This window comes from Montipora foliosa, chromosome 9 (assembly GCF_036669935.1).
Source record: "Montipora foliosa isolate CH-2021 chromosome 9, ASM3666993v2, whole genome shotgun sequence".
NCBI classification, from domain to species: Eukaryota; Metazoa; Cnidaria; class Anthozoa; order Scleractinia; family Acroporidae; genus Montipora; species Montipora foliosa.
Genome location: NC_090877.1, coordinates 40,388,557 through 40,403,556, shown reverse-complemented (window position 1 = coordinate 40,403,556; position 15,000 = coordinate 40,388,557). Strand labels below are relative to the sequence as shown.

Here is a 15,000-nt window from a genome sequence, read left to right as displayed (position 1 = left end):
CTTTAAAATTGACATTAGACCACGCCAGGTGAGTATTTTTAGTGATCCTGTATTAAGCGGCCAGTTCCTCGAGTCCCGTGGGTGGCCGTTATATACAGGTGAGACTCGTTTGATAAGGCCAAGAGTTCTATTAGCTTTTGGGCAAAATCTTCTTTATGTGATAAGCCAATGAGAGACATTGACATTGTTCTCGTGGATAGTAATCTTGGGTTGGATAAACGTGGTGGTTGCTTCCTAGGCATGTGGATATCATAACATTAACTCAGAATCGATCAACTCGACCCTTGGGGAAGGAAAACAGCTTGTAGCCAACAATACAGCACATCAGATCTGCATATCAAGCTCTCCACCTTAATACGCATTGAAACGCACGCATCTCTACACCACAATCCAGCTTTTATGATGAACCCGGCATTTCACCTTTGCTTTGGCCTGTCCTTACATCACTTGTGATTGTTTAAAAAATCGTGCGTTTCATTTTTAGCCAGTGTACGTTTTCCAGTACGCTTTCAGCCAATCGAACATCTTCCCGCCCTTAGGGCCGGCTGCTTGTATTAAATTTGAGCTGTGATTGGCTCATTTAAATGTCAGTCTTTGTTGTGATTGACCAAAGTAACACTTGTTTCACCATAGAACACTATCTCCGCCCATAGCAGATCTAGAATGTGCACTCACATGACTGGACTCTCTCCAGCTGAGATTCACGGTCTTGAATGGCTCGAGTTGAAATCGACATCGGACCATTTATTGATGTCTTCGCACCACTTTCTTCGTTGGGGCTTCCCCTCCTTTTACCAGCAACCATTCCTTTGAGACGTATTTTTGATAAGTGTTTGTTATTCCGCTTGATGTGACCATAAAGTTTCAATGTTCTACTTTTGATTAAAGGAACAGAAATTGTTGGGGTGCATGAAACCAGTTGTCTCCAGAAGAGTTTCTGTACGTAAGCGATCCGTGAGGCGCTTATTTGTCTCATGATATGAGATTGCTTGGTTCAGAACATTCAATTAAAGACAGCTCTATTTTGCTTGTTTGTGTTTAGGTACAACTCGCTAGGGCCTGCTGAAAGGAAACGCTTAGAGGAGGATGAAGACAGATTGTTGGCCACCATGTTGTACAACTTGGTTGCATTTATGCTTGCGTTGAACGTGGAAAAAGATGCAGTGAAGAAGAAAGTCCGTCGTTTGCTCGGAAAGTCGCACATTGGATTACTGCAAAGCCAACAAGTTAACGACTTGCTTGACAACCTGCAAAGTTTAGTAAGTGAAATACATGGTAAAATGTTAAGAAAATGCCCCAGGGGTGGCGGTATCCCTTGAAAATCCTTCAATAATTTGGTTTTTGGTTTTCCTGTGGCCTAAGGGGGACGCTACTTGTCCCTCCGTCTGGGCAGTGGAAGCCGCATATCACCAGGTCTCAGACTGCGCCTCATGTCCAACACACAGATTTGCTTTCTACGCCCAGAACCGTATCGAGACTTCGTGCACTTAAGGATAAGAGAACTCGCCCATCTTATACTTGTCAAGGTCACTTAAAAATCCTTCAAAGTGCTAAAATTCACGGTAATGGGCATTAATGAGTTCGACTATCAAACAGCCATTTATTTAACATCTTGTACTTGACCTTTGGTTGATAAAAGCTTCAACTAAGCGTTAAGTTTTCTTTAAAGACATCTTCCAAGTTGTCTGATTAGCCAGTCACGATTGCAATCAAAGTCGAAGCAAACACGTGCAGCAGGTGTGTCTGTACTCTTCTGATTGGACGAAAAGGTATCGCGAGATTTATGACCAATGGCAAAGCTTTGTAAAGGAAAACAAAGCACCTCCACTTTGCTCCTCTTGACACTCCACTTCTAAGCTCCCCAATGGCACAATAGGTTTTTCTCATTTGCATTAGATTCGGCACATGTAAAATGCAACGTTTAAAACGGGCCTAAAGATCAGATGATACTGATTTCATTGAATTTTGAAAGAGCAAGCGATTAATTTGGAAAGAGTTACATTTGGTTTGATCTTTTTATGGAACCTATTTATTCCTTTCATTCTAAATGACAAACTACATGAAAGAAACTTACCAGTATCACTATAGAAACTCAAGCTTTCAAGAAATATTTTTGAAAATGCCCTTCTTCTGAAGTCTCAACGAACAATATCAGAATCACGTCAGGTTAAATTGAATTTTAACAGGGAAAGTGAACACGTGCGCATAGAAAGACAAAAAGATAAACAAAACGCGAAAATTCTCAAAGCGCCAATAGAATATGTGGGCTTGTATAAGCCAGCTTTTGCTGGCAGGATGTCACCAGTTTGGGATCCTTGAGGTTGGCAGCTTTGGTAATTGTTATTTTATCTTGTGAGCTAGTATTTCTTGATCTCCTCCATTCGTTTTTTGGTCATTTCCCCCGTATTTACACTATGGTGGAAGATTCGTAAACAATGTCGTAACATTTTTCTTTTGTTCCATGACTAATCTTCATTTGGGTACAATTATCCTTGCGCTTAATTCAATTGATTCTTTCTGTGTCTTCTTTGTCCCCGAACTTGTTTCACTGTTCGTTTTGTGTGTACGTTAGTGCACAGTCAGTGCGTAGCGTCTCTGTTTTGCGGAGCCAGAAAGTACAAGTTTGTTGCTGACTGAGTTCGTGGGCCCGCGTCTTTTCCGGTTTATTTTCCCATTCGGGCCGTAAATTTAACGGAACAAAAGAAGGAGCCATAAGTTGCAACTAGTGATGTACAGAGGTGTAATGCCGTAACTTGTGCACCAGGCGAAATCGGACTAAGGTGTTCATTAAATTTCCTGATGTTTGATTCACCTAACAAAACGAAGCTCACCATGTTAGCCAATTGTATTGTAATGATTTATTAAAGTGGTACTACGACCAAAAAAAAAAATTTGTTTTTCCTTTGAATTTCAAAACTATGTTTACGAAACACTAACTCACCCAAGTTTTAAGTTGTGATTTTAAAAAGACACCTGTTTATTTTAGCTGGAATTTTCTTATTTATTGGTCCGCCATTACTAACTTTAAAATCTTCAGGGAGCTGGGTCGAGGAGAAAATGACGTCAAACACTCACTAGTTTAAGAATGCAATAGACCTAATCGGCTAACTCAATGTTGTACCCAATTCAAATCTCCCGGGACTAAGATTCTTTGTGTATTGTATTTGCATGATAATGTAGCATTCATATTTAGTGAGTAAATGACGTCATTTTCTCTAGATCCAACCCTCTGAGGTCCAATCGGCCAGTTTTGAACGTGAGTAATGGAGGACCATGAAATCCAAAACTTACACTCAAAATAAACAGCCTTTGGATAAAACTCAAAGCTCAAAATTTTGCCAGTTAGGTGTTAAGCGAAGACGCTTTCTAAATCTGAAGAAAAAAAGGAAATGATTTTTTGATCATAGTACCACTTTAAATTCAAATAAAATTGCACGCTGCGAGCAGAGCCTCTCTAAAACTCACCAGAGGGCGAAAAAGAAAGGCCCAAGTTTCCGGGTTAGTCACTCCGGTCAAACCGGTTTAGGCAACGCGCGCATATTCTTGACAAGGCGAAGGTTAAATCGAGCCTTCAGTGCGAACATCAACATGGTGTCTTGGAGTGCGATCGAGAATTGGCCTGGGTTTGAAACTGTCTCCAAGCAACGGGTAGCGGATACTCAATAAAGACTTGACACGATTTCTGCAGAGTCTTTTCTTTCTCGTCGAGTTAAGAAAGGTTCTGCTAGCAGGGTGATAAAATTGCACACTTTCAGGAGAAATCATTTTGAGTGTCCTTTCACAATCTTTGTTTCCCCAGAATGGCAATGACATTGATCTCAAGCCCGCTGGCAGCCGGCAGATGCTTAAACATTCTTTTGTCGTTCATTCTGGTGATTCGATGAATGGTGATGTGTTTTTTATGGAGGTGGGTATGAGGTGTCAGCAACGTCAGGCTGAGCACGGTATCGATGATTTTACAAGCTCTTAAATTTAAAGAAAACGACAAAACTCTTGAAATTACAAGACATGTTTCGACAGAAACTTCTGTCATCTTCAGTCTATTAATGTACAAAGCGTTAAGTTGAATTTATAAGTACGGAAAAAGTGCTAATTATGCCAGTAACAACGGAATGTACATAAAACGTGACAATGTGAGAATTAAAAGGATAGCTTTAGATTTACATGATGCAGTTGTTGATTAAGAGAAGGTTGTTCTCTCAAAGAGAAACAATGACAGACATTCAAACGAACCAATCAGATGCCAGAGAAGATACCTGGCGGCAAATACGAATTTCGCCGCGTAAAATCGCACGATATTCATCCCGCCATAAATTAGCCTGTCGAAGTTCATTTAACCAAAGGCTGTGTGATATCATACATAGGTGTGCGATGATTGCATTTTGCTGAGAACTGGCGTGGGCGCAATAGTGGAGAGATGGTGGTATGAGAAAGTCGTCAATATCACGTACTGTCCTAAGACGAAAGTGCTGTGTCTATGGTGCAGGCAAAAGGAGGAGACAATTCTCAACAAGTTTTGTACTAAAAAGGTCAGTCATATTTTATGAATAGGCGACTGAAATTCGAGTGCAAAGTCTTTCCTGTGAAACTCGTCGATCCTTTGATTTAGTTCTGGTTCGGTGACGCTATGACGTCAAGTTAGCTTCTCGTGATCGGTCATCGCGCTCCCGTGGGAGTCTCTTTCGCGGGAAATTCAATTTAAAAATAGATCGGTCTGTGAACACGCCGTGACAGGAATATGCGGCTGTTGTTCGCTCCTTGTCTTGTGCTCCTTGTGAAATAGAAAACTGGGTTAATCAACTGACATGACCACTGCAAAGAAATTTGGAAGCTGACGTTTCGAGAGTTAGCCCTTCGTCTTGAGCGGATGAAAGAAGCGCCAACTCTCGAAACGTCAATGCAATTAATTAGGTGCAGGTCCAATTTTGACAACTAACACAAAGTGTCCCTTTGAGTCTAAGCATTTGCTACTTATTTCCAACAATAAGGTAAGGGTAAAAGGGGCTAAAAGGCTAGCATTATTTTAGCTTACGATAAATGCTGCTGATTATCCTTACACGAGGAGCTGCATTTAGGAAACACTCTGTGACTTGAATTGTTATCTTCATAGCACAATCTTGTCACAATTTTACCCTCTTAGGTATCAGTTTTGTAACTTCTCGGCATGCCTTTTATCTTACCTTTCTACTAGTTTTTATTGACCATTTTAATTTATTTTAATTTTAGCACAATCTTGTCACATAATTTTACCCTCTTAGGTATCAATTTTGTAATTTCCCGCCAGACCTTTTACCTTACCTTTCTACTAGTTTTTATTCAGCATTTTAATTGATTTTAATTTTAATGTAACTTACAGTACTTAGTAGTATTAGTACTGAAAAGTGCTCTTGGGGACTGCTAATAAAATTTGTATTGTATTGTATTGTATGTTATTATATGGCTCTGTTTCATGAGGACTGGGAACTACCAAGTTCACGAATTTGATTGGCTGAAATCGATATTGACCGCGGTCTATATTTTCCCATCTAGACCGGCATCTAGACCGGTAATGTTTTACGGTGAAAAGACGCAAACTAAAATGCAAAAATATTGAGTATTTTCGTCTACCAATATTTATGGAAGTGCCAAACAGCATAATGACAAAAGAGAGGATGACGAGCAAACTTTGACAGAATTAAGTTCAGCTCATCGCCACTCATCGCCGTTCGCAAGCAAAATGTCAGTTAGTACAAACCAGTTACATTAAACGAATTAAATTGTTCTTGTTTGCCATATAATAAAAATCTTATTAACCGAGCTTAGTCAGTCTGTATGGGAGAATCTTGACCTCGGTCGTGTGTACAGACCTCGGTCAAGATTCTCCCATACAGACCTCCTGCTTGGTTAATAAGAGCTAAATATTAAAGCTGTTAAAATAAATTTGTATTGTATTGTATTGTATTGTATGTCAATTGTCTGTATTCTGAGACACGAGTGATGTTGAAGTTGGGCGAAGAACAAGGGGCACTTAAATATTGAAATCCGTGTGCATCTAATTAGCAGCATTTCTGGACATATCTGGGAAAAAATTCGAGGGTTCCTCTGCAGGAGTCGAACCTACGGCCTTCCGATACCACATGTGACATCTCTTTCAATACAAAATGAAATCTTGTATCTGTAAGAAAGACTTTGCAGCTGTGACTCTTTCTTTGGAAAAGAAGACGAAGTGAGCTTGGAAATCTACTTTTATCAATGACTGCGGTTTTCGTAATTCTTCGGAATCTTACCTTATCGCTAAGCGCCAAACTGCGTTTTGGCTTCCATCAATCAAATTTCCGAACATAGCAGGGAAGATCGACTCCGGAACGTAAGATTGGGAGTTTTTGTTTAATTCACAGTTCGAACACCATTGTGATGTGTTTTTGGAAATTGTTCAGTAAAAAGATTCGTACAGATTCCCATCGTTTTTCATCGGCGTCGAGTTCGAAAGATCTTTGTACCGTGGGAAACAAAAATGTTGATTGGTGGGTTAAATCACGCATCGATTGATTTCGTTATCTGTGGTTGGCGTCGGAAGTTTGATTGATGGAAGCCCCAACTCAGTTTGGGCGTTGGCGCTTGAAGATAAATTCCGCAGAATTATCAAAATCGCAGTAACCGGAACGTATAAAGAAATATTTTCGATAAATGGGCTTTCGTCATCTGAAAGCTGAAGAAAAGGCGGCATGTCACATTTGTGTCAAGAGATATTATTTAGTGTTGCTTCATTGATTCTTTGTAGTTCCGATCAGTTTAAGATTTTTCCCTTTTTAAACGTTTAAGTTACTCACTCTATTGTGATGATCATTTCAACACAAAAAAAAAATATTATTTTTATTTACATAGTGCAAAGCTTTGTATTTCTGCATCAAGGAAAGTTTGCAAAGAGCAGCGGACAGACTCAGCGACAAAGGAACAGGTAAACATTGTTAGCGTCTTTCCCGCTCGTGTTTTCTTGCTGTAATTGGTTATCGTAATTGTGAGAGCTGCTTTTTCATTGGATGGGTAATTTGTTTTGGCCAATCACAACAGACGCAAAACATCAAATGAGCCAATCATAAGGCAAAGCTCATATTGTGCCTGCATCCGGCGCTGAGCGCGGGAAAATGCAGGCGAGCAATTCTTGATTGGTTCGATTTTTGTCTCTAATTGTATGAAAATATGGCGCGTGATGTAAGCCAATCACTGAGCGCGATACTTCCTTTAAAAAACTGAAGCTTTATAAATTATGCCCAATTAGTGGTGTTAAATATTTGCTTTACATTCACTGTTACTAATAAATTAGTAGTTGCTTTGTGTCCTACATTTGTATCGCACCCACTATTTCTGTTATTCGAAATGAGGATGGGTGATGTTCGTCCGAAACATGTTTGCAATCGTGAAAATCGTGTCTTCTTGTGTCGTATTACTTGTAATTGTACGTGAGTCGGCTGATTTTTGTGTTTTTATTCGTCTGCAGGTGTAAAGTGCGTTGTCATCTCCGTCCATGTAGTTTGTGCTATGTTTTGTTTATTGTTTTCTCTCTATTCTTGGCCACCTTCAGATTGCAGTTCGAGCATGACTTCGAGCCATTTTTGTTCCCAGACGCTGCGGTCCCTTTGGTCAGCAGCTCGAGTTTTCAGTTCTGGGCACGCGCACCAAATACAATTTTCGCGATCTGAACTTAATGCGCATGCTCAATACAGAAAACGCGCTCTCAAAGTCGTACTCGCATGCCAATCGAAAAGTCGCTATTCACTCATGATTTGTCTTGGTGCACGTTCTTATAATTATTATGATGATAATGAGAGGAGGGCTGTTACCTAAGTAATCCAGTGGACGAGAATGGGAAACCAGTTAGTCATTAAAGACGAAGAACGCACGAAATGATAACTGTAATGATAACTATAGAGATAACGATAGTGATAATGAGGTGTGTCATGTATGTGTATGTGAAAATGCAAGAATGCGCTTTACAACAAAAAATTGTAAAACATTATGGTTAATAGCCCTCAACGCAGACGTTCTTGGTGCTTCGTCACGCGTTCCTCCCCCACTAACGTCTGCTGAAACGAAAAACCACTTCAGTTCGTGGATTAAGGACCAATCAGAGTCCGTTTTCCAGTATTGGGTAAACTAGTATTCCTTCGCAGCATGTGATTGGCTATGCTCAACACAATTAGTCAATGCTGATTGGTTTCTTTAAATAGTGGACAAGCAACCGTTAAACGGAAGTGGTTTTTCGTTTCAGTAGACGTTCTTTGGGGAGGAAGGCGTGAAGAAGCCCTAAGAAGGCCTGCGTGGAAGGCTACGTGGTTACCTTTAGACAAAGCGTCGTTGGGTGGAATACGAGGTTCAGTCGGTGGTGAGTGCGTGATTTGGAACCTGGTGCAACCTGCGTTAAAATTCAACGCTCTAACCACGGTGTCACAATGTCCCCCACAGTCTTGTCGCGCGCGACAGCTGTTCGCCTGTGAAGCTATTGGTCATTCATAAATTTGTTGGCTTATTTGCTCGAACCTTTTTTGACAGAGAAATTTTGCAAATTGCGTTTACGGCTAACGGCTGAAGAACGATTTACGTCTGGCTGAAATTTGAGTCTTGCCAAAAATCAAAGAAACTTGTTTCATTTGAGCTCATTTCTGGCCTATTATCTGTTGATATCAGGCGACTTCTCTGAAGAGAGAGACTAGTTAGGATAAACTTTTCAACTTTTGATAAGAAAACGTAGCCTGCCGTTTGCTGAGGACGCATTGCGAAATCTATATCATAGGGAATTTAAGATCTACAGCGCGGTCGTCAACGGCAACGTCACAAAACAATATCATTCATTGGTTAAAAGAGGAAAAATAATCGTGCTGCACGCATTTTAGCAAATATTCGTGCAGTACTCTGCGCAACAACGACGTGAAATCACCAAAAATTGAGGTTTTGACAACAACACGAGCGCACAAATGTGAACCTTTCATTCTCTATAGTTACTCTGAAACCGCTCGTACCTACCTACCTCGTGCCTTGTACGACACGAACGAGATGGGCTAATCGCGACGTTTTCGTCGACGGCGCCGTCGTAGATCTTAAAGTCCCTAAGCAGTCACTGGCAGTGACACGTCAGGATGTACGTACTGATTTTGTTGTATTGTTGTAGGAGTCCAACTTGGAGGAGAATTTCCAGTTAAGGTCAGTTAGCTCGAAGTTCAGCAGTGTATTTCGTGGTTCTCTTTTAATGAAACTCAAGCCGCGTTGCCAGTAGCATAATCGGAGACCCAGGGGCAGTCAGTCGAGGCGGGACGAGAATCGGGACTGGCGTAAAGTTCCCAAGTAACTTAACGCCAGTCCCGATTCTCGTCCCGATTCTCGTCCTGCCTCGACTGACTGCCCCTGGGTCTCCGAGGATCAGCCAGTAGCTGGGGTTTTCAAAATACTGGCGCAACTGAAATATAGCTTTGATTGAAGGGGCCAAGTCACGCAATTTCAGTCGATTTCATGACGCACAAGATGCGCATAAATTTACATGGGTAGCACTGGGCCAAGTTGTTTAAAAGCCGGTTAACATTAATCCCCGATTAAATATACACTGAGGCTTGAATTTTGCACATTAAAGTAGCACTGGGCCAAGTTGTTCAAAAGCCGGTTAACATTAATCCCCGATTAAATATACACCGAGGCTTGAATTTTGCTCATTAAAGGCCTTAACCTTGTAATTTTATGCTGAAGGAAAGCAAATTTCAGTGGTTTTGAAGATCAAAAGTCTCTTGGGAACGCGTGTCAAGTTTATCACACGTAGATTACAGTCTCTCGCGCTCCGAATCATATTTTTGTTTGCTAGAATTGTTTATCTGCGACGGAATTTCATTTCGAGTTTATTGCTCTTAATACCATTGCACCGGTGGCTCAGTTGGTTGAGCATCGGGCTGTCCTGCGGGAGGTCGCTGGCTCAACACTGAACAGAAAGTGCTGCCTTTGTAATTTCATTTGCAAATGTTTAGACGTTCAAGTCTTCTGGGATAAGGACTATAAACCGTAGGCCCCGTCTTACAAATATCCTCAATGTTCATAAGTTCCCCGTGGGACGTTAAAGAACCCACCCGGTGTTGTGGCTGTCCTGTTCTCTCCAGCAGAAGTGGCTGGATTGGCAGTGACGTTTCTAAAAAGGCTTGTGGTGTATGAGGCCACCTAAAGCAGAAACAGCCGTAAGTCAAAAAGAGACTTTGCTGAGTGCTGGAACATGTAATTGTAGATGTAGATAGCCTCCCTAAAGGGAAGGAAAGGAAATGAACTTTTTATTTAAGTGTCTAGTCGTTCAGCGCTGAAGCACTAATTGGGGACACTGTTAACAATTAACGCAAATGAAGTCAAATGCTAACAGTTCTTTCGACGAATTTGATTCCAGGATCTTAGCACCGATGAAGACGGTTGTCTGCAGGTGACACTCGAGGGAATTGGCTTGAAATTTGCCACGAGAAGGGTGAGTCCCGCTTTCGCCTAGATGCGATGTCGCTGAAACGAACGAAGAATGCCTTGATGGAGTCTCCTTTAATTTTCAGCCCTTTCTTTCTCCCATCGAGTTTAGAAAGATTCATTTTTTGTTCTCAGGTACACATCGACTTGTGCTACATCAGGAATTGCTCGACTCAAGGAGGGGTGTTTCTTTTGGAAGAATTTGGTGAGTAGTGAGCAAATTCTTGTGCCGTCATAGTAGTTGTTTTGTTGAGTGTGCTGCAATCAGGATGGTTGTGTGAGTTTAGAAAGTAAGGATTTTTGTGCATATCGGCAGTGCTTAGAAGTCGGTGGCAACGTTTGACACTTCTTAACTTACCGGTAGTCATCCGTTGCAGACTTTGTTGTTGGTATTGTGGGTATCTGTTAACTTGAAACGTGTGGACACTGGATATCTCACAACATGTTTTTGACCCAACAATCTCAAATCCCGTGACAAGGACAGATAGGTACATGCATGACTGAGTCGGCTCAAAGAGTCAACGGTTTTCATTTGGGTATCACGTCTGCGAGTGGTTGACTTGGTGATTGGCTAAAAAAAGGTCGCGCCACTTTTTCAACCAATGAGAAGCAAAACCAAATGCAGTCGCGATTTCCAGGCGCGCGTTTTTCGCGCCTTGAGCAAATCGAGACGAATTGTGATTGGTTCATGAGTGTGTTTGCGCCTGTTCCGAGCAGTCGGAGTAATCACTTCGGTTTATCTTTTACGACTTTTGATTGCAAAACCGCTTCAACGCATACAAAGTAATGAAAGCTGGTTCTTTCTTGACTCTTGTTTCAAACGCTTGCTAGGCTATTATGCATGATCTAAGGTGGGGTTAGAGTTCGCGTCAAACTCAGACATTTTGCATGTCTCGTTATAGTGCCTGCAACACAAGAAACAATTCAGCACAGATTTGGTTCACAAAAGGTGAGTGATTTATACAGATTTCCTTGTTCGTTGCCTAGGAATGTGTTATCACCCGTGTCAAGATGGCCGGCCCTTCGGTTGTTTCGTACCCAAATTATCTATAGCTCCCGTTGATCTTAAAGCAAAATCACACTAGAAATTTTTGAAATGGAGCACGGTCTGAATGATTTGATCTACGTTAGCTTCGAATGAATTTGGTACGAAATGAACGTAAGCTGTTAAGTTACCGTAATGGCTTTATATTTATAGTGCAACCAGATCTGCTACGCCGTCCTTTGTTTGTTTTCGTACGTGGCCGCCTCGAAGAATTCAAGCAGCACGGGTTGATAAACCACAGTAAAGGAGTTCGTCTGTCAAGAGTTGGACGATCAATGACGTCTGACCATCCCCACGCTAGTGTCACGGACCGGCGCAACACCAGGACATGGCTCAAGCGAGCGACGATTGGGGAAAAATGAAGACCGGAGCATTGGCATAATGCGAAAGAATATGTCGGTAACCTTCAATTTCTAAGTAAACATTTCCCTCCAATAAAACTGCATTTTCTAAATTATAACCAACTTTGGACTACTACAAGTATTTCGTCGATTTTCCTGAAACATACCGTAAAATTCGACGAGCCTGATAAGCCTCTCTATCAAGCGTCGGGTAAATTTGCACACGTGCAAATTTTAGATCATTTTAGAATTTAAGGAGCTTTGTCACGGCATTGCAGTTGATTTTGCGAAGTTTTCCCATTTACTCGCCCCTTCTCGCTTTAAAAATTACCGTTAGCTCAGAAATTACTTTTAAACAGCACAAACCAAAGTTTCGTGAGCATGGAGCATACATAATTAAAGTTACAAACAACAAAAATCAACTTTGACTGTTAAGCTGAACAATTTTAAAAAAGTCCAATCACTTTCCATTTTATTCTTCTTCAATTTTGTCCATCCCTGCCTCCTTTTTAATTTGCTGTTTTATTCAAAACCTTCCTTCAATGTTATAAGTAGTTTTTTTTTCGCTTGATTTGGTTGCCAGTTTCGAGCCGCTGAATTTGGCTGAAATTCGTGACATAGCCCCTTTAGCACGTGCTGTGTGTACGTCAGCTTTTGTGTCAAATCGAGGAGCTTAAAGTGCATATGACACAATTTTTTTTTACTTTATTTTGATAGCGCGCTTGGTTGTCGAGTTATTCAAGATTTTGATTTATGCAAATTAGGGGACTTCGATTGACGCTATTCCGGAATAAGAATAAGTGGAGTGGTGATTTAAAACGGTATGTCTGGCGCCTTCGAAGCAACAAGGATAATAAATCAAAATCTTGAATAACTCGTCAACCAAGATAGCTATCATAATAAAGTAAAAGCCGTTCTTCATCATTCGAACAAGGTAATGCAGTTTAAACAAGGACAACGAGGTTTTCCCTTCTCGTCGTGTTTTAATGGTATTTTTCGGAAAGTAGAATCCGTTTGCTGATTAATCATGATATCTTTGAGAAATAATTCGTCGATTTTGAAACATCGAGATAAGTAAAGACAATTTTGTTGTAGAGTATTGTAAAGTAAGCCTCGAAATAAAGGCGAGGTCTTCTCTTATATGAAGACCTCCCTACGCGTGGACTGGTATCTAAAAAACTTTTCGAAGGTCGTACCCAGATCTTCCTCGGTCAGATTGCGGTGATAGAGCGAGATCCGGGTACGAGTCCTGAGGCCCTTTTCTCTTAAGTCCCGAAAACGTTTGCCATTTGTGAAATTGCTATCAGCTTACTTTGAAACACTGGCCTTTTCACAAGTATTCCAGGGAAGACGAAAAAACGTACGCGAGAACCTTTTTTTTAATTTTGAACGTCTTCCTTTTTCACATAGTGAGCGATTTATGGTAACCGCTGACTCTGTTTGGGGGCGTTGGTTGCGGTGATATTCCCCAAAACATTCCCCAAAACATCCGGCTTTGAATATGCTATTATTATAATTACATGACATATATGTTGGTCTAAGCCCCAAGACTTATCAGAACAGACCAGATAGGCAAAAATCACCTATTCGTTTGACTGAATTTGAACTCGAAGCTTCGGCCTGTAGGAACGGTGTAGCCGCTGTAATAAGTGAGATGAGAGTCGAAGAGATTTAGCTGCGCGTGTACGGTCTAACGGCGTTTTGCCCTCCAATGAGCCGAAAAAACTTCTAAACTGAGTTTAGTTCGTTTCTTGCCTGGCAGCTGGAAATTTCAGGTAACTTCTCTAGAGAAAAGAACAAGTTAGAATTAGAGGAAGCAGTAGCAGCCTGTCGTACGCCATTTTACGTAAACGCGGAATGCAAAATCTCTCTTTAAAGCTGCGAGGTTTCGGCCAACGGCAAGCGCAGTCTGAAAATGTGTTTTTTGCCCAAACTCGACGAAACGTCTTCATTTCTTGCTCGTGAGCCACAGTTATTGTGCAAGTTTTGGAAAGAGAAAGAGAGAGAGAGATCAGGTAACTGTCGTTTGCCAATGACCGCAAACGCGAAGCTTCATCGCCAATCAATAATTTAACAGAATCCCGTGAGAATTTCAGGTAATATTATCTTATTTATTAATGAATTTGTAGCATAGAGCTTTTGCACAATTCGTGACTATTTACAATCACAGACCTTTGAATTGCCCAGGATCCATTGAAATTTTATCTCCAGAATCGGTGCTGTTCGGAGGCGAATGAATAAATCGGTTGATGGCATCTTGTTATTTAGGTAATGCCTTGCCGCTGAAGCAAATTTCCCTTTCGTAAACGGTCGTTGCCATTTAAACCGGTCGTTGCCATTTGATACGGTCGATGCCACTTATAACGGTCGACTACACACTTCACTTCAAAGAAAATTAAAAGAAACAAACTAAGAAAAAATATTTACAAAAATTAAGACAAAAAAGGAAAAAAAAAGATTTATAAAAGAAAAACTGGTGGGAAAAAAAGAGTCCGAAAATTTCAAGACTCGAACTCGGGTTCTTAGCCCTCACCTTAAACAGAACCCTAACCCGAACCCTAACTCATATGACCAGCGAGACACAACTTCCAGTAACCGCAACCTTTTGAGTTCTTAGACCTAATGAGTGTAATTCAGAGCTAAAAAAAAGGCATCGACCGTTTCAAATGGCAAACGACCGTTCTGAGAAATGGCAACGACCGTTTACGAAAGGGAAATAAGCGCCGCCGAATCATGGTGACACTGCGCTCACAGATATTCTTTCGTAGGAAATGTTTAAAACAAACATTCGCATTTGACAATAAATAAGTAAATAAATAAATATCGCCTCTAAGTAATGCAATTATTTACGTGGGAGTGAAATTCCAGTGAATTAAACTTGGATGTAATGTAAGATTTTTATTTTGTGAAAGTTAAACGCGTTGGGCGAAGCTAATTTATATATTCGTGTCTGTTTGATGCTGTTAGTTGCAACGTAGGGGTAACTCGGTAGCAAATGAAAGATACGGAACTAAATTAAAATAGTGAATAATGTAACTGAAATTTTATGCCCAGTTGTAAAGCATTGTCAATTACCGTAACTTAAAAATCACTGTTATTAAAACCTCCATGCAGGATCTGTAATAAATGGGTGCATTTTTGTTTATTGATAAAACT

At 40.8% G+C, this 15,000-nt stretch overlaps 1 protein-coding gene across 3 annotated transcripts in view; it reads left to right on the top strand.

Moving 5' to 3' along the window:
• The window catches only part of LOC137971975 (MAP kinase-activating death domain protein-like), a 43,269-nt gene that overhangs the window by 27,340 nt on the left and 929 nt on the right, over positions 1-15,000 (top strand). For all 3 annotated transcript variants that reach the window (XM_068818730.1, XM_068818731.1, XM_068818732.1), the window contains 9 exons: positions 1,043-1,259; positions 3,800-3,907; positions 4,365-4,529; positions 6,865-6,937; positions 9,146-9,177; positions 10,391-10,465; positions 10,594-10,663; positions 11,361-11,407; positions 11,657-15,000. The exon at positions 11,657-15,000 is cut by the window's right edge. In XM_068818730.1, coding sequence (XP_068674831.1) covers positions 1,043-1,259; positions 3,800-3,907; positions 4,365-4,529; positions 6,865-6,937; positions 9,146-9,177; positions 10,391-10,465; positions 10,594-10,663; positions 11,361-11,407; positions 11,657-11,734 — 865 coding nt within the window. In that variant the 3' untranslated portion in view covers positions 11,735-15,000. The remainder of the gene's footprint in view (positions 1-1,042; positions 1,260-3,799; positions 3,908-4,364; positions 4,530-6,864; positions 6,938-9,145; positions 9,178-10,390; positions 10,466-10,593; positions 10,664-11,360; positions 11,408-11,656) is intronic.